A 26,309-nucleotide genomic window follows, 5' to 3' on the forward strand; every position below is an offset into this window, starting at 1 on the left:
GGCGATGCGACCTGAAAAAGACTCTTAGTACTGTATATTAAGGTGAAGTAGACTGCATGGTGCACCATTTTGTTCTGTCCAAAGGAGAAGCTTGGTACACCTGGGCATTCCTGGCTGAATTCTGGCCAGCATTAGGAATAGGGATACTTGCCAACTCTCCCTGAAATGCTTTTTCAAAATTAGGCAAGTATGGGAATAGGTGTTTTAATATACAAGGATTGGCAATACACATATAAGCCTCTGTGAATGTCTGTATAAACAGGGATTTCAAAATGTCTTCAATTCAGAAGTGGAATTGGTATTTTATAACAAATATAGCACCACCTAATGTAAATTGTTATGGCTATTAGAAGGCAACCCACATTTCTCAGACTAGCCTCACACTTTTATATGGTCACAACCCCTCAATTATTTCTAATATCCATAGAATTTACAGTACCTGAATGTCAAAATCCTGCCAGTTATACCATTTAAACTATTGTACCAATAACCTTGCACTAGTAATCAATTAGGTTCTCTGTTGCTGTTAGCAACAGCTCCTGGTTCTTCCATATAGAAACAAGCTGCAGGTTCAGTATGTCAATGCTGAGTATTAGAACAGACTTTATACACTGGCCACATATAAAGATGTGGTGTTCTCCGACATGACAAAAATGTGGCTCGGCGTTCTGTACTTACAGCTCATCCAATCTAGACAGGGAGGAAAAGGCGCTGCTGCTTATGGTGAGGATTTTGTTCTTACGCAGAACTCTGCAAAACAAAGATTATTGAGTGACTCAAAGACACAAAGACATCTACATATCAGCAGGACAGCCAGATGTCGCTTAGGTGCCACTGTGATAGATTAAGTTATGATTTTGACATTGTTGAAATCGACCATGTTAGCACCCGCATAATACCAACATGTTCACAATGTCGCGTGTACTGTAAATATCAACATTCTGCACTGACTGATAACAGAGGGTTAGACTGCAGGAAGGAAGTGTTAGGGTTATGCACTAAGGGGAGGTTTAGGCTGCAGGAGGGAAGTGTTAGGGTTAGACTGCAGGAGGGAAGTGTTAGGGTTATGCACTAGGGGGAGGGTTAGGCTGCAGGAGGGAAGTGTTAGGGTTATGCACTAAGGGGAGGTTTAGGCTGCAGGAGGGAAGTGTTAGGGTTATGCACTAGGGTGAGGGTTAGGCTGCAGGAGGGAAGTGTTAGGGTTATGCACTAGGGGGAGGGTTAGGCTGCAGGAGGGAAGTGTTAGGGTTATGCACTAGGGGGAGGGTTAGGCTGCAGGAGGGAAGTGTTAGGGTTATGCACTAAGGGGAGGTTTAGGCTGCAGGAGGGAAGTGTTAGGGTTATGCACTAGGGGGAGGGTTAGGCTGCAGGAGGGAAGTGTTAGGGTTACGCACTAAGGGGTGGTTAGGGGTTAGGATTAATCATACTTGCGTAAGTCATGCAGTATCCACTGAAAGTCCTCAGGATGTCACTGCCAGACCCAGAAGACCAAACCTTCTGTACCAGATAAGTCACCATTAGACTACCACGGACATTTGGTCAACATTCTAATCATGTTGGCATTTAATCAGTCAACATGCTGTATGTTGACATTACATCATGTTGACATTCTCACGTCGACATTATGAATGTTGACAAAATATACCACACCCCTACGTGTCCTGGGCACTGCCTACTTTTGTTTATATGGATCAACCCCTTTGTAAAGAAACTTTGCCAAATGACTTATTTAACTGCCCCGCATATTTTAACAAGACTCATGGATACTGATTAAAGAACTCAGAAGGGTCTATAACTATATCCATCCATGTGGTGTATACCATCCTATACTGCTAATGTCTTTCAAATAAAAGTATAACATGCTGCACCAAGGGATTCGAGATTCAACAACTCATAATGTTAAGTGTATGACATGAAGATAGATCTTTTATTGAATGCAGCTGTCAGTCAGGAACAATGAAGTTTTGCATTGAGAATTTCACGATGTTTCCTACGAAAGGCTGCTTTCTATATAGCCTGGAAATATTGGGGGTAATTCAGACCTGATCGCTAGGATGCGTTTTTTGCTGCCCTGTGATCAGATAAGTCGCTGCCTACAGGGGGAGGGGGAAAGGTCTGATGTTTGGGCAGTCTCTGCTCAGCCCAGGACTTACTCAGCCACTGCAATTGTTTCAAGCTGATCGGGCCCGGAGCGGACGTCAGACACCCTCCCTGTAAACGGCTGAGCCCGCCTGCGTTTTTCCGGACACTCCTGTAAAACGGTCAGTTGCCACCCACAAATGGCCTCTTCCTGTCAACCACCTTGTGAACGCCCGTGCGTTCGAAATTTTCGCCCCATCCTTATTGCTAGGCACCGATGCCCAGTGCAGTCGTCCGACGCGCCGTTGCATGCGCACTTCAGATCTGATCGCACGCTGTGTGAAAACGCACAGCAGTGATCGGGTCTGAATTACCCCCATTTTCCTTTACTCTGTCTAGGAGCTAATAAATATTACTGGAAACACTAGTTGCTTAAAATGAAACACAGAAATAAGTTAGCTGGCTAAAGCGGTCATGTATAGTAATTAATTCCTTATTCCATAAATAAGACGTGTTTGCAAAATGCTAATTTATGCAGATCCATTACAATTTGGAAGTTATTTTTCTTATTAGTTCTCTTTAAAGATAAAAATGTGTTTCTTGCTCAGCATAAATAGTGTTAAAGAATGTGCTGATTTATATAGTTGCTCTGGAAAATGGCGCATTAGCAGTTCTGTAGAGTTAGGAAATAAGGTAGTGGGACCGATTCCGGGCTGCTGCCACTGTATTGGCGTCCTCTGCCGTAGTTGTAGCCATCTGCGTCTTTTAGCAAATGCTAGTATGAGCCCTTCCCCTGGTGTACAGCCGCGTGTCTGACTGTGTAAGGGCTGGAACGCCTGCTTTGAGTGGCTGCAGTAGCAATGACTATCTCTGTGTGTCTATACAGCCTACGCCCAGGAATGCCTAATACACAGGTTCTCAAACTCTGCCCTCAGGACTCCACACGGTCCATGTTTTGTAGGCCACCTGTAGATTTTTAAAATGTGACAGTTGATGATACACAGTGCAGCTGCTGGGTGACATGGAAAACGTGAACCGTGTGGGGTACTGAGGACAGAGTTTGAGAACCACTGGCCTAATACATTCCAAAGTTTGTGTGGCTCAGTCAGTCCTGTGACTTGGTGTGTGACTCAGTGCTAACACACCGTGGGACACAAGCACCAGCCAGTTCTTTAGATGCATGTGCAGGCACTAAATATCCCTAACTTATGTGAACATAGGCAGGCACTGCATCTGACAACTCAGGGTGAGCTCCATTGTTTGTGCTTTCACTTGATTTTTAATAATTGAAAACAAAATGTATTCATGGACTCATACTGTAGATAGCATGTGACTGTCAGTGCATGTTCTCATATGCACAGTCAATTTCTTAGGTTTGTCTGCATGGTATACTGCACATAAATTACATTTTAGCAAAACAAATTGTACCGTATGTGCCCAATTGAATTTTAATTGCACATCCTGTTTAGTCCCAAACACTGGTATTCACAGCAACAGAGACTGAATTAACTACCAATTTCTATGCAAAATGCAATTGATTACATTTGTATAGTACTCAAGGGCCGCAACTAGGGGGGGCTAAGGGGGCATACGCCCCAGGTGCAGGATTTGAGAGGGAGCCGAAGAGTTAGAGAGGAGCAGGTGTTTGTGTTTTTTTGCTGGCAGTGTTGTGCTGCTCCAGTGAGACAGCAGACTGCTCTCAGGGCAGTGTCTCTGACCCGCCTGTCTGCCCGCAGCTGGCTCCGATGCTGTGCAGGTGAGCTCCTATGCTGGCTAGTGTCTTAAACTCTCTTCTTTGCCATGCAGTGCTGCAACTAGCGTGCAGTGCACCGTGCAAGCTACAGTATAGAAGCGAGCTGTTGGTGCTGTGTTTTTCAGATAGCAGTATCAACCTCCGCTTTGCCTCCCAGATGGGGGGATTTGGTGTAGCTTATAGGGGGATGTAGTATAGTGATGTATTGTACCATATGAGGTATGTAGTAATGTATTGCAGCATATACAGGCATGTAGTGCAATGATGTAATGTAGCATATATAGTTATGTAGTGTAGCATATAGGGTATGTAGTGCAGTGTATAAGGACATGTAGTGTAGTGATGTAGTTCAGCGTGTAGGGGATGCAGTATAGTGGTGTGGTGTAGTGTGGTGCAGTGGATAGGGGAATGTAGTACAGTAGTGAAGTGTTATGATATAGGGCCTAATTCAAGGTTGATTGCAAAAGCAAAATCTTCCGATTATTGTAGTCTGGAAAAGGTCAGTTTGGTGCCGCACAGGTTTTCACAAGTTTTTCAAGCGTGCCCCAACACAGAGTCTCTCTTTTTTCTTTGTAACTTTGATTATTGTAGTCTGACAGGTTTTTTTTTTTTGGATGATTATTATTATTATTATATATATTTTTTTAAGGGGGGAGGGGGTGCCAAATTAATGCCTTGCCCCGGGTGACAAAAATCCTAGTTTCGGGCCGGAGTACTCTACACATGACATTTACTAGGCAATGATAAAACATTTAGAATGGAGTTACTTACAGGACAGTTAGCGTAGTGCAGGAACTAAAGGTTGTGTTCTTTAAGGTGGGAATGTTATTACCTTCAAAATCTCTATGAAAGAAAAAAAAAAAAAATTTGAATATGACATGCAATGCAAGCATCGGAAATAGTAAGTGTTATTCAAAGGAAACCGTTGGACTATCAAGCTGGGTACAGACTGGACAATGTGTACCTAGTCGATATGGTGGCCTGTTGAACCGACATATCGGATCCTGGGTACACACCAGAACAATGTATGAACGACGGAGCGACACATCGTTTCGTCCTTCATTTACTGTACTTAAAATTAAGCTGCTAGCGTTATCATCTAGTTGGTCGTGCAGCAGGGCTAACCAGGCGGAGTCGCTATGACCGCGGGTACCCGCATATTGGGCATACACACAGAGTGATATGCCCGTTATGACTTTTCCAGCTGAACTGGAATGACCTATCGGGCCAATATCTCTCCAGTGTGTACCCGGTTTTAGTGTGCTTGACCGCAGGGACGTGCGGTGAGCTAAATGGCTCAGGAGACACTGGCTAACCCCAGAGACAGATTTTCATGCAATATATGAGCCAAAGCGTACATCTGGGCATTGTACACAGGTGCAGCAGTATAAACTCCTGGAAATCTGGTGAGTTTTGATTAGAGATGGGTGGAAAGGATACACAGGTGAGGCACTGCCTCACCTGCCATAGACTTTTTACTCCAGAGTTTGGGCTATAAAAATTATTAGAATAATGCAAAGAAGATATTTCAAACATATTATTAGTATTTTCCATATACAGGTTGAGTATCCCTTATCCAAAATGTTTGGGACCAGAGGTATTTTGGATATCGAATTTTTCCGTATTTCGGAATATTTGGATATGGGATACTCAACCTGTACTTTATTCAGTCAAAACTCTAGTTTAAACGTAAGTATGACAGGAAAGGCTCTGCCTCACCTGCCTCATCCCACCGCACATCACTGCTTGACCGGTGTTGGGAACTCCTGCCTTAGACCTTGAAATACAGATGTAGCCATGCTCATTGTGGCTGCAATCCCGTGCGCCTAGTCACACCCGCGACTTAGTACGCCGGACTACGCCTTTTGCCACTCACTGCAATGTTAATGGAGTGCAGGTGCAACTAAGAGGTGCACGTCGGCATGCGTGTGCATTACAGCTAACGAGGCGCACCCGCACCTAGTCACAGCCACGATGAGTGTGGCCACATCTATGACATTGTGATCCTCAACTGTGGAAAATAGATAGAGAATAGACATTCTGCATGTCTGTGTAGATCCCAGTCCCCTCCTTACTAATATGAGCGTGCCTAATCCCATAATTTATCATACATGGAAAGTTATATATAAAGCTGCACTTTCTATGTAACTACTGTTAGGCATCTGGGAGTAGTCAAAGTTTTTATTAATATAATTGGATAATAATCCCTCCTGGAGAGAAACCTTTATGACATAATAGGAAATATATACAAAGATAAATCATATATCCATACTTTAGTGTAATACACAGAACACTGCTGAACAATATAGCAAGCAACAACATCAAGTACACCAGTGCACAGATTCATGCTTAATGAAACCCATGATTTGTGTTTTCCTCTTCTATACTTACAGCCAGTTTAGTTTAGGCATGTGTTGACAGAGAGGTTTGTCAGGCAATCGACCCAAGAAGTTGTTCAGCATTACTCTGCAAGAGAAATACATAGATAAATCAATCGTGACTTAAAGGTCACACTAGAAAATATGTATTAACTTTATTTATGACTTCATACAGGGCCTGATTAAGGGTTCAAGCCACCCTATTCTAATACAGAAGTGCTCCCCCTTCCCCCACCACCAATTTCTTTGCTTAGATTTTTTTGCTAATATTCGGCTAAAAATCTGTAATTATTTGTCAAAATTTACCACAGATTCAATTGTTTGCTGATACAAATTGTATTTTTTTTTATTCTATAGAAACATAGACTAATGACAATAATACGAAATGATACATTAAATATAGTCGTCAAACTCCCGGTTTACATCAACAGTTTACACCAAGCTCCTTTTTCTGGCTTTGGAAGCTGCAAACTTTTCGATTATATCATCGAACATCAAGTTCCGCAGGAAGTCACTTTCAATGAATAACAGTTAGTGACTGCCATACTTAGAAAGAGGCGCAGTACTATTTCAACGTTTGGGAACATTGGGGCAGATGTATTAACCTGGAAAAGGCATAAGGAATTGATAAACCAGTGATAAGTGCAAGGTGATAAACATACCAGCCAGTCAGCTCCAGTATGCAAATTGACAGGAGCCAATTGGCTGGTGCGTTTATCACCTTGCAATTATCACTGGTTTATCACTTCCTTATACCGTTTCCAGGTTAATACTGTACATCTGCCCCATTGATTCTACATTACAGTTTTTTTTTAACGATGTCAAGAGTCTTGAGGCTTCCGATTTATTTTTTTAAATTTAAAATGTATTAATTTCAAATTATTAATCCCTACTACAAACATAGACCTCTCATTCTATAACTACAAATAGTATTAATGCTGGGCAATAATGTCTTGGAGCTTACCATTGGCCAATCTATAAAAAAAAGTAGTTGCACTGAGTCCGACTCCGCTCGGTCTTACTGGCTGGTGGCTTCAGTGCATTGTGCTGAGGCTGTCACTCCCCGGCCTCCTCCCGTGGTGTCTGCAGCGGCTCTGAGAGCAGCGCTCCTTTGGGAACGGAACCAGCCAGGGCGAGAATTTTTGGGTTGAGCACCGTGAGTCCACGGGCAATGGGCGCTGCACCCCTCCCCCCCAGCCTATTGGTTGTTCAGGTCCTGGCTTCATATAAATTAAAAGTATTTGCCTTCCCTCTGATGGTAGCTAAATGTATTCTATACATTTTGGAGCCATATATTAGACTTCTCAGGGTCTGACTGGTAGCAAACACTGAAAGTACTTCCAACTGGTTTAGTTAACATATAGGAGGTGTATAGTTATGATTCTTCAATGTATTTTATTCTGAGTATCTTATGAACATATCATATTTAATATAAATCTGTGCCTTTACCTTTCCTTGTTATTCGCTTGCTTGTATACCATGCTCTTTAGTTGCTATCTACATCATTTTTGTGTTAAATGTATACTATATACATTATAGTGTGTGTATATTATATAACGTAAAAAAAATCCCTAGGCACTGGCATACATACAATTACCTCTTTTTTTGTGTTTATACTCTAGTTGCTTTTAACAATGACAAAAACAAAAATTTACTTGTCAGGGTCACTGTAGATGCAAATAATGGAAGACTGAAATAAGCCTAATGGCTTTTAACCTCAAGCCTGCGGCAGATGAGGAGTTATATTCAGTGGTGGCCCCAGATGTGGGGCTGCAGCACGGTCTAAAATTCAGTCCGGGACTCACTGGCAGTTGGTGTGGCTCCCCATTTTGAATTCTGGACTGCAGTGCAGCCTCACATCTGGAGCTGCCACTGGTTAAATTACAGTTTTACATTGTGGTCCCCATCTTATGGATGATTTGTGGGCAGCAGTTTGCGTATCCTATTGTGTGGGAATGTGGATGTTAGGGTGTGTCTTGTGAGTGTATAGTGAGTGGATGGAATTAATTCAGCGTTTTGTTTATTGAAATTTCCACTCTCCCTCTCCTTTCTCTTACTTTGTCACTTTTATGGCTAGTTTTGCAGGAAAGCACAGTAGCCATCTTTCTGCACTGGTGTAGGCTGATTTCACCCGACTGAGGTCAGTGACATCCCTTTTGCATGTGTTATTGGTCCAGGAGATGGAGACCTCTCAACCTCTCACTTCCTGAGTTTCAAAAAGTGAGAGATTTGGTAAGCTTTTGCAGTTTTTTTTTAAGTGGCAATCATTTACACAGCAAGATCAACCTGGTTTTGCAGTGTAAATGATTGCCACTTAAAAAAAAAAAAAAAAAAACCCTTACCAAATCTCTCTCTCTGAAACTCTCACGCTATTACATTTGGCACCACAGGTCCCACAAATTGGCATCACATCCCTATCCCTATCCCAATCCCCATCTGAAATCAGGCAGATCAGCCAGAAATAATTGTAGTGTATATGCCCAGCATTATTTATTGGATTTTAAATTAATATATGCAGTTACATTTTCTTTGTAAATACTGTAGTACTATTCTTTCGAACACAGCCTCTAACATGACAGTTAGAAGCTGATTGGTCAGTACTTGAGGGGAGAGAGATAAAGTACCAATCAGCGGTTGTCATTTTTTCCCAAACACAACTTGTGACATGACAGTTAGGGGCTGATTGGCTGGTACTTTATCTCTCTCCACTGTATCACTTTCTGAAGTTTAATACATCTCTCCCTTCATCTCTCTCCACTTAATCTTTGTCCAAGCTTTCATAAATCTAGCACAATGTCTAATAAAGCTGAAGTGATATAAAAGATTGCTGCACCATGTAATTAGTTTTCTTCACTGCATCAATTTCAAGTGCAAGGTTTCGGGGGAGGGTGTCTGTTTTGTGGCTAAATGTAAAATCTCTAAAACAATAGCTGTAAAAGATTTAATATAATGGGACAAGCCTTGGTCCCTTGTTGGTAATTTCTCACTCCAGGACTATGTTACTACATATTATATTATATTAATGGCACAGCAATGTTTCAATACTGTATTAATCGCTTTTGTTTAAAAAAAAAATAATAACAAAAAAACAACAACAACACGTCAGCAACTTGAATCACCCAAATAAAACGGTTTACATTTGCCATTAGAAGTTTTAATTTAACTGACTTACAGAAGTATAAGGGAATCCAATCCTAGAAACACCTGGGGGGAGAGCTGGTTAATTTTGTTGTTCTCAATGACTCTGTTGAAAGCAAGATAAAAACGGAATATTAAATTCTGAGAATCAATGAATAGCTATTTTCCCAATATCTAGTGTCTGTAGGCCTGATTCAGAGGTGTACACAATTACATGCACAGCTGTGACTTCATACGCAGCGGACTTGGGAAATATGGTAATGACTTAACCGCTATCTTGTGCATACACTGCCGGCTACTTACATCCATCGCTTACGTACAAAAGCGGGAATATCGGTCATACACCTGTTGCAACATCAAACCTCTGAATAACTTTGTATGAATTCATAGTGGCTGACCCAGAAAATGGTCCCGACACAGCCCGTTACCTCCCTGACTACCGGTCACTCACTTTGTGCATAAATCCTCTGTGCATCTGCCATCGCTAATCAGTTGTTGTGCATGCATGCTACGGCTTTGGCATATGCGCAATAGCAAAACATTGCTCTGCTGTGTCGGCAACTGACAATGTGTGCACCTTTGAATCAGGCCCTATGTCAAAACAGGAGAAAAATATCAAAAGTTAATGTTAGAATCTGTAATAAGCACAGCTTAGTAGATCATGGCCAGGTTAGTTCTACGAGTTCCAATCAGTCTCCTTGTAACCAGTCAGCTGTGCAGACAGGTCTCATTGTGCTGGACTCCTAATTGCCGCAGCTGGAGTTACTGAAGAACTTTGCTTGGTTCATTGACTGATGTTTCAGGCCTTATAGCTAGTCTCCTTGGACACTCTGTTATGAGTTGTAATCAGTCTCATCCTGTCTTCTCCTAATGCATACTTGGATTTATACTCTGAGCTGCTCAGCAAAGTTAAGCTGCCTGTATCATTTGGAAAGCCTGTTACCGGATGATGTTTCTCTATGGTGAAGCTATATGGTGTGCTACTGAAGACTATATTCCACGTATTAACCTACGCATGCAAAAAAAAATAATCTGTTATTTCTCATTATTATTTATTACCAGTTATTTATGTAGCTCACACATATTCTGCAGCGCTTTACATAGAATATTTGCCCATTCACATCAGTCCCTGCCCCAGTGGAGCTTACAATTTATATTCCCTACCACATGTACACGCACACACATTCACACCAGGGTTAATTTTTGTTGAGAGCCGATTAACCTACCAGTATATTTTTGGATTGTGGGCGGAAACCGGAGCACCCAGAGGAAACCCACGCAAGTACAGGGAGAATATACAAACTCCACACAGTTAGGGCTATGGCAGGAATCGAACCCATGACCTCAGTGCTGTGAAGCAGTAATGCTAACCATTACACCGTCCGTACTGCCCGTTAATTCTCTATTGTGGAAAATACTTGTATTATTTAGAGTATTATCCAGCAAAAAAAAAAAAATATTTTGCTATTTAGAAAACTGATGAGCATACTCTTCAGTAAAGATTGCCTGTATTATACTGAAGATCTGGCATGCTGTTATCGGTTTCTAGTTTTAGTATTGTCTGAGGTGTTCAGTTCCCTTTAAAAATATACGTGTGTGATCTTGAGCTTACACTACTTAGAGTTTAAGTCCTGGTGGCTGCTGTGGACCACTGAACGATTGTAGCTCCAGGAAAGGGGGCTGTTATAGGTAAAGCACTCCGCAAGTAAGCTTAAGATCATAGGAGGCACTCATAACAGTTGACGTCTAGAAATAATCTGCTGTACTCCAGGAAAGGAAAAATGGCTCTTCCATTTTGTGTTCCCAAGGCCATACAGGAGGTGTTTGTATATGCTCTCATGGGAGGTACCTCAGAGGGGCAGCATTTATGCTGATATGGGGAGGGAAGTAGCTCTGAGCAGTAATCAAAACTTGATCAGAAAATAGTCCCAATTATTTTGCCTCACAGAGATAATTCCCCAATTAGTAAACAGGTCATAACTATTAGAGTATGTATGTATATATGTATGTATGTATGTAAACAAACTGGTGTAGAGGTGCGCTGGTCAATGTTCAGTTTCCACTTAGAAAATGGAAAAAAAGACTCCTCACTGTCATCAAAACTCTGTGATATAGCACTGGGTTTCTAGCCTTTCAAAAAAAAAAAAAAAAAAACGCTGCACCCTCCTGTAGAAACTGCAGACTCCTGGAGTGAGATACTCTAGATACAGAAACAATAGGAGGGGGTGCAAGGGCAAATCACTTTTTTATTTAAAACAGGTAAAATCCCATTAACAGAGGATCCACAGTAACACATAGGATTACTGTGACATAGAATCCACATTAAAATGATAGAGACTCATACCGAGGTTCTCACATATGATACCACATGATGTACTGTCAGTGGCGTGCGGTGAGGTCGGTGGCTGGGGAGGCACAAGCAGCCCCCCCCCCCATAGAGTGGGGTAAAAAAAAAAAAAGTGTAGCCCCCCCCCCCCACATTCGTGAAACCAGCACCGGGCAGAACCAGCCGGGGGGGGGGTAATGCCATAGCAGGGGAGACACTCGGTATGGGGTCCCCCTGCCATAACATTAATCTGCCCCCCCAAACCAATCAGCTATCAGCCCAGGGCTGGAATTCCTCGGAAGTGGGGACCCCAAAAAATGAAAATGGGGTCCCTCTCCCGAGCAACAACCAGCACTGGGCTGATAGCCCAGTGCTATGCCCCGCACCCCTGGTGGCGGTGGGTGCGGGGTTCATTGTTAATATTGTTCTTGACAGGTGCCCTACAGGTCCCAGCAAGCCTGCCCCAGCATGCCGGCACTTGGAGAACCACAAGTGCCAGCATGCCCGGACATAAATGGCCCGCTGGCACCTGTGGTCCACCTGTAAAGAACAGTAATATTGTTCTTTACAGGTGGCCAACAGGTCCCAGCAAGCCTGCCCCAGCATGCTGGCACATGGAGAACCACAAGTGCCAGCATGCCCGGACATAAATGGCCTACTGGCACCTGTTCTCCACTTGTAAAGAAAATATTAAAATAAAAACACCAGTCTCTTTAAAAAAAAAAAAGTTTATTTGACAGGGTCTTCACCTGGGGGCGGCGGCCACGCAAAAGAGCTTAAAGGCCGCCGCCCCCAGATGAAGACCCTGTCAAATAAACTTCCGGCGTCTTCACCTGGGGGGGGGGGGGCGCCACCTCCCCAGGGCTTCCAGCGTCTTCCTCCGGCGTCTTCACCTGGGAGGCGGCGGTCATTAAGCTCTTTTGCATGGCCGCCGCCTTCCTCAGGGCTTTCAGCATCTTCACCAGGTGGGCGGCGGCTGCTAAGCTCTTTTGCATAGCCGCCGCCCATGCCGCCCATCCAGGACTTCCGACGTCTTCTGCCTTCAGGACATAGCCAGATTAAAGGGGGGATGCAGGGCATACTGTACCCCAGGCCCCCCTCTGTCAGGGGGCCCCCCGGCCAGAGCACACTGACATCACAAGATGTCCCACTTTGGAGGTATTCAAGCATATTTAAATGTATTGTTCTGCTCTAAGTTCTCAACTACCGTCTATTTCTTTTTAATATCTTGTTCTAACATTTGTGTAACATTGCTGCTAGTATTGAAACTGTTATAAATGGAAGGCTCTGATTATGAAATCTTCTAATAGAAGAAGCATGTTTTAGTGGAGTAATTGCTCCAGGTGTCATGATTCATTAAGCTGCATCTGTGTGAAACCAGCACTATAAATGACAGGCATCACGTCCAGCAGGCCAGCCTTCTGATGAAGCTACATGTGAAACTAGTAGAAGTGTGGCTTGCTAAATGTACCCATCTCCAAGCTGCCTGTGTTGGTGTTCCGTAAGCCGCTGGCGCGGTGTGAGGTCCCGGTTCCCAGTGCAGCACAGCTCTTACTGGCAGGGAGAGATTGGAGCATTTATATTGTATATATCATGTGGTAACCACTAACCAGTCCACACGGGTGAGAACCTCGGTACGAGTCTCATTCATTTAATGTGGATTCTATGTCACAGTGATTCTATGTGTTAATGTGGAACCTCTGTTAAAGGGATTTTACCTGTTTTAAATAAAAGTGATTTGCACTATGTGAGCCCCCTCCTTTTGTTTCTCTACCCCTAATAAATATATATATATAAATATATATATATATATATATATATATATATATATATATATATATATATAATATGGGATGTTGGTATGTGACCGGTGGTCACAATACCTCCCCCTACATCCTGCGCGCTCACAAACCCATAGAGTGGGAGTAGAACCTGTGTTGCACTGCCCCCCCCCTCCCCCTAGCTGGCATTCCGCTGCCGGGATCCCGTTAATAAGACTCATTCCAGAAAATACATGATTACTGCAGCTTCTCTGCACAGCAGATACATATGATTAGCAGACCTTATGCTATTTTGGTCAATGAATTTAAGTTGACACAGATTTCTTTCTTAAAACATGACTTATGGAGAAATGTGTTTTGACAGTTCATATTGTCATTGGTAAGTATATAGACTGTTTGTATTCTTTGTGCTTATGCATCTAGCGTATGTATTCTATTGAGCCAAACCTCCTTGTAATTAGGCAGGAATGACACCTACCTATAGACATCCTCTGACAAACCTTCATTTATCCTCCAATAATGCAAGAGGGAGAATTGATTAGAAATGATTGTCTATTTAATCCTCTCCATAGATATTATAAATTATCTGACCAGTTGCCCCTTGTGAACTGCTTGATTTTCTTACCCAATCCCCCGCATCCTTCTTTACCCCAGGGTCTTTAGTGTCCACGTCTCCATTGCAGATTTAGCAGGTATAACTATACAGCCATTCAATAACACTTTAAAAACTTATATATTTTAATCAATAATACACTAAGAATTATTATGGCCATAAGAATTAATTCAGTACTTTGCCTTCAAGGTTTTGCTCTATTTCATCACATAATTCCTGGGGGCTTACATTAAAATATCCTTAGAATTTACAATAGGTTTACAGAGTGCCATATATTTCATTCACATCCCACACCTAATAAGTACCCTGTCTACAGGCTTAACATGGCTCTTCACAGGATACTTTCAATCACAGTTTCTCTTATAGGAGCTGTCAGTAACCAGAGCTATTGTAATTTCCAAAGTTTGTGTGTAATAACTGTATGGCCTATTCATTCCTAAGTGCATTGAATTCAAACTGTGATTAACAGGCCAGTAGCCTACCCGTGTCCTATTTCAGATTGCATCAGGGCCGGAATGCCCATCTGACACTTCTGGCAAATGCCAGAAGGCTGATGGTCTGGTGGACCGGTCCTGTCATTCAGAGAGCTGGGAATGCCGCATGCAGCGCAGCCTCCAGCTCTCTGTTGTAGATGCTCCCTCGCCCCCCTGCCCATCTCCATGGGAACGGAGGCGTGCCACGAGTCCACTCCCCCTGACTCACGGCACGCCCCCACCGCTAATGTGCGTGCACTTGCTTGCCAGTGCCGAAGTTGGACCCCAGTCCGTCCCTGGATTGCATAATAGGCCATTTTCTTATCTATCAAGGAAAGCTGGGCAGCAAAAGAGGGTTCAAAAAAGCTGATAGTAAAAAAGGGTTCGGTATGCATTCCCAGTCGTTGAGATGTCAGTCAAAGACCAGCACTGGTATCCCAATACTGAAGACCCTGACGCTGAAGGGGTTAAGTATTTTTACCCAATCCCCTACCCTAACTCTAACCCTTGGGGGGTGGCGGCTAGGCATAACCGGGGTTGATCACATGACTGCCGGCATGCCGTCCATCAGGATGCTAAAGGCATCCCATAAAAGAGAATGACAGAAACGGGCGGATTGTGATAAAAAACCAGCCCTAAAGAGGAGGGCGGGGTCAGGGCCGTGGAGAGTGGACATGGGCCAACGTACTGGTGGGGCGTGGCCAAATCCGAGGCGTAGCCATGTCCTCTAAAAATAAAAAAAATAAATTAAAAAGCAAAAAAATTAAACTGCTCAACAACTAACCCGATCACTTCTACTACTAATATGGGGGATGCAGCAAATATCTGCTGTGGTCCTCCCTTGAAACAGGTTCAGTATGAAAGACCTCCAGACGGGTCAATATACCGAGGGCAGCATCCCGAAGTATGAAATCCTGACAAGGGTGAGTTTTCTATGCTAACCCCTGTCCCTTTTCCCCTAACCCCCCTAGTGTTGGCTAAACCTAACCCCCTACCCGGCAGTAATCGGAGCTCAGCGGCTATACTTACAGTGGTCAGGATCCCAGCTGTCGGAGTTCCGGCGTCGGTATTCTGACAATGTCGGGATTCCGGTGTCGTTATTTCGACATCCAGGGTCTTAACTGCATTCCTTTGAAACATTGTGGAGATACTTAATGTAATTTTAAAAACTCGCTAGACACCTTCTCTAGTAAGTGAAACAAACAGCAAGCATGTGTGTCACTGTCTGTAGATACAGAAAAAAACTGGACTGGCAGTTTCCATATTTCAAGAATAGGATATATCATGAAGAGATGACACCAAGCTAATAACAATACATCCTCTATATTAAATCTAGAGAGTGCCAATAACATTTCTTGTCTGCTTCCCACCCCAGCCCAAATAAATAAACAAAAAATAATATATATATATATATATATATATACATAGCAATTATTTTTCTAAATCGGTGATACTTAAGCACATCAGCCCCCCAACCTCCTAAGCCCTTATAATTAGGCCCAACCATCCACCCCTTATATATGATATGCTGCCACACACTTTTTTTTATTTACCTTCTTTGCAGGCTGTGGCTAGGGGAGGATTCTCCAGGATGTTTGCTTCACCCTCCATGCAGGCTCTCTTGTCCACGGGCTGGGGCAGAGTGCAAGAGGCTGGGCTGGCCGGAGACATGAACATGAGGACAGCTGGGTAAGCAGAGGCCAGCCGTCAGCACATCGCTAGCTGAGCATTACCGTGGGCGCGTGGCAATACGGTCTCCAGCGGCAGCAGTCACTGATTTGGGTGGGTGGGCTGAAACACCTGCCACATTACCCTTACTGTGGCCCGCCTCTTCTTCATTTACAGCCAGCACGGCCACAACCAGTGTTAAGGGGTCCATACACTAGAAAGATAATGCCCGATTTCATCAAATTTCGGGCCGATATATCGGGTGAAATCAGGCATTTTTGAGGTGTATCCGATCCGTGTTCCCGTGAGCATTGGATCGGATCCCCTAGGTCGCTAGTGCTGCACTCTTGATATATTGGAATTGCCTGGAATCGTATGTAAAAATGTGTGTGTTTTTTTTTGTGCCTCCAATATATTGTAGGAAGTTTGACTGGCATTCTCAGGACACTCCCATCAGCGGCAGCAGCAGCGACGCAGCAGGAGGAGAGCTCTACTCTGTATATCCGATTTGATTGGATTTCCATTGCCCCAAGTATGTATTTCCACACTGTCCACCTATCACACTGACCACCAATGTATTATAAATTATTGTTCACATTTAATTTGTGTGTGCCCAAAGTGATTTTTACCCCCTAAAGCCATGTTTTCACCACCACTGTACCCCAATGCTGCACCATTGATGTTTATGTAATGAGGAAAGTATTTACACAAAAAACATATTATAAAAATGTAAACACCATGTAAACAAAAAACCATTTAACCATATACCTTAAGTAAAACCATTTGTAAATGTACAGTTTGTGCACCACTTTTCTATCATTACAGATATATCTCTGGATCAAGACATACTGTAGACTTTATCACCAGCCTACTAGACCTGTACCGTGGCCATGAATATCTCTGGAAGGTCAAGGCCAAGGGGTATTCCGATAAAGTGCGATGGAATGAGGCATTGGAGGAGTTAGTGGAGTAGTGCAAGCCCTTTGTGTCCGGTGCTGACAAAGCATGGGTCAAGAAAAAGATCCAGAACCTGCGTACGTATGGTGTTCCTCAAAGAATACAAAAAAATGGAACAGTCTAAAAGGTCTAGAGCAGGTTCTTCCCAGATTTACAAGACCTCACTCTAGTACTACCCCATGCTGGAGTTTGTCCTGGACCAGGAGGCTACCCGGACAGGTTTCACCTCCCTCCCTCGGACTGCCACACCAGAGCCTGAAGACGGTGACCTATCTCTGTTGGCATCTGTAAGTATATGTTTTGAATACATTTTAAGTTTTTCCAAGTTCCACCATCAGTCCAACACAGTGCACTAAATGTGGGCCTCTTGCCAATTGACTGCACCCACCCCATTAAAATAGGCCAGGTACTCGTCCCTGACCTGTTTTGCCCGTAGACTCAATCTAAAATGGAGTGAAGGTGGTACCACCAGAGGGAAATGGTGAAGTCTCCTCTGGGTGTTCAGTGTCTGGGTCTCCTGGCGCTTCTCTGGACAGTGTTCTATGTTTGATGGTTTTGCTGCGCAAATAGTTATGCAGGACAAAGCACGCAGTCACCACCCAATCAATCTTCTCCACCTACGAATTGATAGCCATAAGGAATAAGCGGAAGTGGCTAGACAGGATCCCAAAAGTGTTCTCTACAATTCGTCGTGCTCGGGATAGCCTAAAATTGTAGATGCGCTTCTCCCTTGTCAGGTGCCTTTGTGGGTACAGATTCATAATGTTCTCATGGAGTGCGAATGCCTCATCAGCCACGAAAACAAAATTGAGGCCGTGCTGGGTTTGCTCCCTAGATGGCAAGTTCAGGGTCTTTGTGGTAAGCCGCTTGTAAAAGGTGGTATTCTTCAGCGACCCACCATCTGATGCACGTCCGTTTTTGCCAACATCAATGAAGATGAATTCATAGTTGCCATTCACCACTGCCATCAGCACGATGCTGAAATGCCCTTTATAATAAAGGGATCTGCTATTTGCAGGAGGGTTGATGCGGACATGCTTGCCATCTATCGCTTCCCTACAGTTCGGGAAATGCCAAGTGGTGGCAAACTCCTCTGCCATAGCTTGCCATTCTGATGTACTTGCAGGGAGCTATAAAAAAAATAGAAATAAAAAATTAAAACATGTATTTCAACAGTGTATTTTTTTTATTTTTTTAATCTACTACAGACTGGAAGTGTAGAGATTCCCGCCACCCCAGACCTCAGCATCATCCACAATACGGAGGAATCCTAGCCCCAAGTTCCTACCCCTAAAACACCCACTACCTCTGCAGCACCAGCTCCTCCGCCACGCCCCCGGAAGAGAACCCCCCCCCCCAAAAAAAAAACAACCACTGCCTAGGAGGGCGAAGACCTCATATTCGAGGAAATAAAGTCAAGACTTGCCCAGCCCCAAAATCCCCCCCTTCCCCCGACCACTACTCCAAATTTGGGGAATTTATGGCCTCTGCAATGCGAGCAGATTTAGCGTCTCAATTTAAAGATGCTGAACAAAGCCCGAAAATCCAAACTCCATGATGATGTTGTACTATTCGACCGCCGTCCTCTTACTCTTCCTCCCACCCAATCCCATCCTATTCCACCCACCCAACCCCATCTCATTCCGCCCACCTAACCACAGCCTACCCCCCCCCACACACACACACCCACCTGCTCCTCAGCCATATATTCTGCTATGCTGGAGGTAGAGGAGGACATGCCCCAGTTTGAAGATTTGTAGGCATCTTATAATTCCCAATAAATATAGTGTGGTATAGGCTATATTGTGTTTTGGGGGCAGATTTTTTGGGGAGGATACACGCATGCTGTAGGTGCATAAAAATGGGTCCGGGACCATTCATTCTGCACTTTACAGCATATGTGTATTCTCACCATTCCAATCTGTGCCCAAAACACCATATAGCCCTCCATCTTAAAGTACCACACCCAGGGCCGGAGCTTCCACTAGGCAGCTTTAGGCAGCTGCCTAGGGGCGCCGGGACCTGAGGGGGCGGCCTGCTACAGCTGCCCTACCTTTTACAGCCACTGCAATCCCCCAGAATGCGTATCTTACAGTAGCCGTGACTGCTAAGCTCCCGTGTTGCAGCCTCCAGCTCCACCTCCACCTGGCACAGGCAGTAACTTTGACAGCTCCTGGAGTCCTGGCTGGGGGTGACATGCAGCACTGCTCTTTGTTCCAGGTTCTTTCACAGACTACTCCGTTCCAACTCTGCACTGCAGCCTGCAGGTAAGGTGGCTGCACAGTGCATTCGCTGCATTGATAAGGAAAGAGGGCGAGAGCAGCGGTGTGGTGAGGGGGTGGGGGGAGGAGATAAGGAGCAGGCATGCACACAGTCTGGGGGGATGAGCAGCAGCATGCACGCAGATTTTGGGGGGATAGAACAGCAGACATTTACCAGAGTAGGGGGGAGGGGGTGAGAGCAACATGCCTTTCATATGAAGGGTGGGTAGGGGGAAGGGGGTGTAGCATGGTATGCCGGGGGCCGGGTTCCCAGCGACCAGCATACCGGCGCCGGGAGCCTGACCGCTGGCATACCGACAGCGTGGCGAGCGCAAATGAGCCCCTTGCGGGCTCGCCGCGCTGCAGGCACGGTGGCGCGCTAAGCGCACCACGCTATTTATTCTCCCTCCAGGGGGGTCGTGGACCCCCACGAGGGAGAATATGTGTCGGTAGGCCGGGTGTCGGGATTCCGGCGCCGGTATACTGTGCGCCGGGATCCCGACATTCGGCAACCAGAAGACCACCCGGGGGAAGGGGCAGAAGGCAGAAGTTTTGCCTAGGGTGCCGAGAAACCTTGCACCGGCCCTGACCACACCATATTTATTGGGAATTTGAACATTGTTAAGGGTGTTGTTTTAAAGTTATTAATTCCCAATAAATATGGTACGGTAAAGGATATATGGTGTTTTTGGGGCAGTTTTTGGGGGGAGGATACACCCATGCTGTAGATACATAATAATGGGTTCAGGACCATTCATTATGCACTTTACAGCATGTGTGTATTCTCCCAATCCAATCTGTGCCCAAAACACCATATACAGTAGTCCTCCAGTTTAGGAGTGAAAGTACCGCCCCATATTTATTGGGAATGAAAAGTAAAATAAACTATTATTTAATCCTTTTAATTATTTCATTATTTATTTATATATAAAAATAATAATAATAATTATATATATATATATATACACACAAATTGTGATATGCTGTTTGATTACATTTTTATGTGCCATGTTGGCAAATAATTGCATGAATCTGCACCGTTGTTTTAAAGAAAAAACAAACAAACAAACAAACAAACTTTTTCTATAAACAGTTTAAAAGTAACTAAAGAGGTGTGGTGTGTATTTTATCTACCTTTAAATACTGGTCCTGCAGCACCTTCAGAATGGCCTTGCAGGTGTCAGGGATGATCCCATGAAAAGCCTGGGGGGAGATAAGGGGGCCAAACTTCATGTCCTCCTCCGACCGCCCTGTAGCCAGGAACCTCAGTGTAGCAGTCAGCCTCTCCTCAGCAGTGATGGCCCTCTGCATCTTGGTGTCCTGCCTCTCGATGTAGGGAGTCACAAGGCCCAGCAACTCCTGTAAGGTAGGATCATCCATTTGCAGGTAGTTCCGATAGTTCTCGGGGTTGTTCTCCCTAATCTCAATCAGGAGCGACGTGAGTGAGAGAGTCCCCCTCTTCAACAGCCACTCCTTGCTCCAAACCGACCTCTGCCTCTTCCGTTTAAGACCCCTGTCACATTTCAGCTTCAGATAGCCATAGGCTAACAGAAGTTGATACCTGTAGGAATCCATCACAGAACAAGATAAAAAGCACTTTGTTCGGAAAAAACAAACCAAACAAAGCAAAGCACACTAGCAATGTGGAACGCGCGGAAGGTCTAAACCAGCCTCACTAATCACAGAGCAGCAATGCGCACATGGCTAAAATGGCTGCTGCTATTTATATGCCTGTTTGGCCCACCTCCCTAGCACCAATCCAGCCCATCACATTCTATAGCTGCAGTGTCCACAGGGCTAATGGCGGCTGCTGCTAGTTATATGCCTCTGGGCCAGCCCCCCTAGCACCCTAATCCAGCCCATCCGATATACCTTATGGTACATGTGAATGCATTGCGATAAATAGCCTGCGATATGTCGCCATGTGACATATCGCAGCAAAAAAAGTCACACATGTACCAAATCATTTGGAATCGTATGGAACCACTCCTGGGAAGCTCCCGGGAGAGTTCAAGGGAAATCGCCTCCGACTTCAGCCTCAGACATATTGTTCTAGTGTATGCGGCCCTTTAGCCACTGATTCGGCGCAGCAGACGCAGCCTAGTAGCAGGTAATAATAATACCGGAGGGTAACGGGTGCGAGCACATCTGAGTCTTCCACATCTGAGCCGGCCAAATGGAACCTGATCCGGCGTCCTGTTGGGCCAATCCGCCCCAGGACTGAAATCATACATAAGGGGACAGAATGTACTTATAAAGGTCTTTCAGATCCCCCATCTCTACGTGGATTTACGGCCCTACACTCAATAATTTTGTTGAAGATCAAATATGTTGCATATTCTCTGACATACTGATCTAGAAACCAAATTTCCTATCCTAAAAGAGTGTATGAACACTTCTGCCCATCCTTGCAAGTATTGAAAAATCAGATAAAGGGATGTGTGTGAATCACAGTGACCCTAATACACATCTACAAAAGTGGGGGCTAGGAGCAGCCCTAGTCAGGAATAAATTATAGGGAGACCTGTAAGTGTTGTCCACTACCAAGGCTGAGATGCACAATGTCATTTCTAAAGTCAACTCCGCTCAGGACAGTTTTAATAACTCGTACTTTGTAAGTTACTGACTCTGCTTCATTACTTATTATTTTCAAACTTTAGTTGCACATATATTAATGTGTGTCATTTTGTAACTATTTTTGTAACCTTTAAGCAATTGGCATAATTGTGCTCAAATTAAAAATTCAGAATTTTCTAAAGCTTTTTCAATTAATCTATAAGCCTCTATGGTTGCTAAGGTACATGCTACATATATGTGTGACATTACTGGTTGAATTAGAATTGTGTAACTGTGAATTATCAGCAGAACTTAGGGGGTAATTCAGACTGGATCGCTGCAGCAGCAGCTATTGCAGTCTGAATCTTTTTGTGGAGTGCGCACACGCACCCCAGGATTCCAGTGAGATGCTATGAGCATTTCTGGACTGCGATCGCTTCTGCCTGATTGACAGGCAGAGGCGGTCGCGGGGCGGGAGGGGGCATGCCAACGGCGTTAGAACGCTGTTGGCAGGGCGCGGTCCGGACAGCTGAGGCATGCCTGGACTGTTGGGGAGGAGGGCCGTGGCAGCTGCATGACATCACACGCAGCCACTGCGACCCAGGATGCGGTGAGAAGCTCACTGCCAGCGTGCAGGAGCTGCGCTGGTAGGGAGCTACTCGTCGGGTACAAAAGCATTGCCACCGTGCGATGCTTTTGTACCTGTGCGGCGGGGCAGAGCCAGACATGTGCGGCAGACTAGCCCTGTGCTGGGCGTCCACCCGCATGTCTGTGAAAGTGATCGGAGTTGTGCTAAATTTAGCACATCTACGATCAACTCTGAATTACCCCCTTAGTGGCTACAAATTAACCTTTAATGGTGGTCGTGAGAATAATGTTATTAACAGTGTGTGCTGATGTGACCAAAATCACTGGTAGCTGTTTCAGATTGATGTAACTGAGAACCGGCTGATCATGACAGGAACATATTGATCACATTCCGCATTTTTAATCAGATGTGATAATACTGACAACAGCAAAACGAAAATAAATATTTTTATTTGCAATTAAGTCTTTATGTGCTGGGATAGAGCTTCCGAGCAAGCTCTTCCCTTTTGAAGAGTTGGAACTGGAAGCAAAGTGATAGCTATGGTATACATTTTTTAGAACAGGAGGTCCACAGTGTGAGAGAAAGTTACCCATTGGCCCCCAAAAGTCGCATGACTGAAGCAGCACACACCCTATATTAACCCCACACACTCCATTATGTCCTTTGAAAGGCTGTAGTGGTTTTGGAAAAGAGTAGGTGGCTTAAGAGTGAGGAGGTAGCATACGCGCACGCAGGGGGGGTTTCTGAGTACCTGGAAACCCCCCTGCACATTGATATATATCGGCACAGCTGACAAATCTCTAATGGAGGAGCAGGCACTGCAGCTGTGTGTGCCCGGATGGTAGCTTCATAGGGGGAACTGCAGCGTGCATCTCCCAGCTGCCACTCAGACTGGCAGTACCCATGACAGAGCACTGGCAGCGATGTGTGCTCGCATGCTTAGGAGATCCAGTCGGGGAGGCGGCGGCATGTCTTCATTCTAATGTCCCTCCCGCCCAGGGATGAATTGGCCCAACGGGATTTTCAGGGTACTTCCTTTCTCATTAGTAGCCGCTGCCTGCCAGCACCGCGGCCCGCTGTCATGCAGTGACGGCTGTGCAGACGCACAAGGCACTAATCTCAGAGGTCAGAGGAGGCGAGGCTTGTAGATCGCAGCTAATAGTGTGGCTGTGGAGCAGCAGCAGTGGTGCGCTGCAGTCTGCATGGCCACAGCCACACAGCTCTTACCATCCTCACTGGTTGCTCCTATCACCACAACAGTGCAGTGGAACCTCTTACTAATCTATGAAGGCGATGCACGCTGTGTGACCGTGGAAGCAGTGAGCAAGCTGGTAAGCACTCACTGAAAATGGGGGTTATTTTATTGTATACAGTAACTATTACAACCTTGCAGGTTTTATTCCGCTGGGTTACTTATCGATCCCCTATCAGTCCCTTGTCTCTCTCTCTCTCCAATATTTCACTCTACCCCTCCCTCATCTCACGCTCTCTCCCACATCTCTCCCCATGTCTCACTCCCTATCCTTATCTCTCTCACCCCAACATATTTTGTTCTCCCCCACTGCTAATCCCAGCCTACTTTCTTGCTCTGCACTACTACTCACATTCTTCCCCTTATTCTCACTACTAATACTCCCAGCTTGCCTCAAAAGGTTGTAGACTGTATGGAGTTCGTGCTCCAGGTGCTGGCTGTGGTGGGGGGTGATAGGCCAGCCAGCCCTATCCCCTAGGCTCACAGTACAGTACCACCCTAACCACCACCTCTGCCTCCGAAACATACCCATAATCCATTTTACCGCCTGGTGTCCAGAACATACCCTACCCCCAGGCCACTTAGACATACAGTACCCCGTGGGCCCAGGGACATACACTGCTTGCCGTCCCGCTTCTCCTCCCCGGCTCCAGGGATGTACACAACACACCATACCACCACCCCCTTTGGCCCCAGGGACATAGAGTATACTGCCCCATATACTACCTAGTGTTAATTCTAGCACCCTACACCTATTCAATGAGGACATATTTTGAACGACTGCAACGATACAACACATATATTATTTTGCCCTTAAAAATATAAATATGCCCTACTCACCGATTAGGTGGAGGGTAATATAATGAATACTACCAACCCCCCACCACCACCCCCCTGCACTGGGGATATACACTATCACTCCACATCTCTCTCCTCTGTGCCCCTCTCTCTCTCCATGGCTTTCTTGCTCTCTCCCCATGCCTCCGTCTCTACCCCATGCCTCTCTCCCACGAAAGCCCCTCTCTCTCCCCATGCCTCCCACTTTCTCTCCCCCTTGCATCTCTCTCTCCATGCCCCAGCTTCTCTCTCGCTCTGTGATAGATATATATATATATATATATATAAAAAAAATCCACAAACAGAGCCGCTTCTCACTTCCAAATATAAATGAACCAGGTGCCAGGTCAGAATACTAATACACCAATGTCCAAACCAGAGAAACCACCAGAGAGCTCAAGTTCAGAAAAACCAGCGCACTAATTTCTGTCCAAGAAAAAATTTACTTATTCCAGTAAAGTGCATTATAAAGCAGCAAACATCCAGCACATATCAAAGTAGAGCAGCAAGAATTGAAAACTTCAAATACTCATCATCTCGACAGCTATTTCATTCGCATTCATCAGGGGATATAAAGTGCCATGGTGCAAACGCACTGCATAGTCAGCAGTGCTGTTCAGAAAAGTGTTGTGCTAAAAATTGCCAACACAACCACCAATTTATAGTGTGTAAAGCCTTACCTGAAGCGCTGTGCCTACCTCCCGGCCACACAAGGACGCTCAAGGCTGCGCACCGGAACGGATGCCAGGAAACTGGCACGCCCGCACTCCCCCGCATCAAACGGTGGACAGCGCAGGCGCACCAGCCCCACACGAAAGTGAAACGCTCCCGTGCCTACAGTCTCTCTGCACATGTCGCCATATCCTATGAATCCACACGGATGTGACATCATGTAGGGGGCATGTAATAGCTCCCCTGTCCAACAGGACAGTCGGAACCAAACAGATACCTCCCTGGTTTCCCGGAAGGGAGGGAACAGCCCACTGATATACAAAAAAATATATTACACAAAGAAAAATAAAAAAAGAAAAATAGAAAAAACAACATCTGGAGTACAAAGGAGGCTACCAAATCCAATTGTAAATACCTCAGACATAATCGAAGTGGAATGCCCACTAATATGGGCAACACGTATCACTTGCGTCATCGCATGACCTGTGAAACCAAATATGTCGTTTATCTGATCTTTTGCCCTTGCAACAAAGTGTATGTTGGAAAAACTATCAGAATGCTAAAAGAACGTATAGCCCTTCATTGTTCATCCATTAAGAAAGCATTTAGTAAAACAGAAAATTCAACACCTTCGGTTGCAAAACACTTTGTTCAACAATGTCACTGTATCAAAGATCTTCAGTTCATACCCAATGACCATGTGCCACCGCTCAAAAGGGGTGGAATCTGCCATATATGTACACATACATATAAATCAATGTGTGTATATATATATGTGTGTATGTATATATGTGTGTATATGAACAGTTGTGCTCATAAGTTTACATACCCTAGCAAATTTGTGATTTTCTGCCCATTTGTCAGAGAATATAAATAACTCACAAACTTTTCTTTCACTCATGGTTAGTGGTTGGGTGATGCCATTTATTGTCAAACAACTGTGTTTACTCTTTTTAAATCAGAATGACAACAGAAA

The 26,309-nt window shown here is 44.7% G+C and overlaps 1 protein-coding gene across 1 annotated transcript in view; it reads right to left on the reverse strand.

The window, feature by feature from the left end:
• The window catches only part of RXFP1 (relaxin family peptide receptor 1), a 589,706-nt gene that overhangs the window by 79,409 nt on the left and 483,988 nt on the right, over positions 1–26,309 (reverse strand). Inside the window, exons 8-11 of the mRNA XM_063920473.1 lie at positions 9,383–9,454; positions 6,224–6,298; positions 4,604–4,675; positions 679–750 (exon numbers count right to left, since the gene is read on the reverse strand). Coding sequence (XP_063776543.1) covers positions 679–750; positions 4,604–4,675; positions 6,224–6,298; positions 9,383–9,454 — 291 coding nt within the window. The remainder of the gene's footprint in view (positions 1–678; positions 751–4,603; positions 4,676–6,223; positions 6,299–9,382; positions 9,455–26,309) is intronic.

This window comes from Pseudophryne corroboree, chromosome 1 (assembly GCF_028390025.1).
Source record: "Pseudophryne corroboree isolate aPseCor3 chromosome 1, aPseCor3.hap2, whole genome shotgun sequence".
NCBI lineage: Eukaryota > Metazoa > Chordata > Amphibia > Anura > Myobatrachidae > Pseudophryne > Pseudophryne corroboree.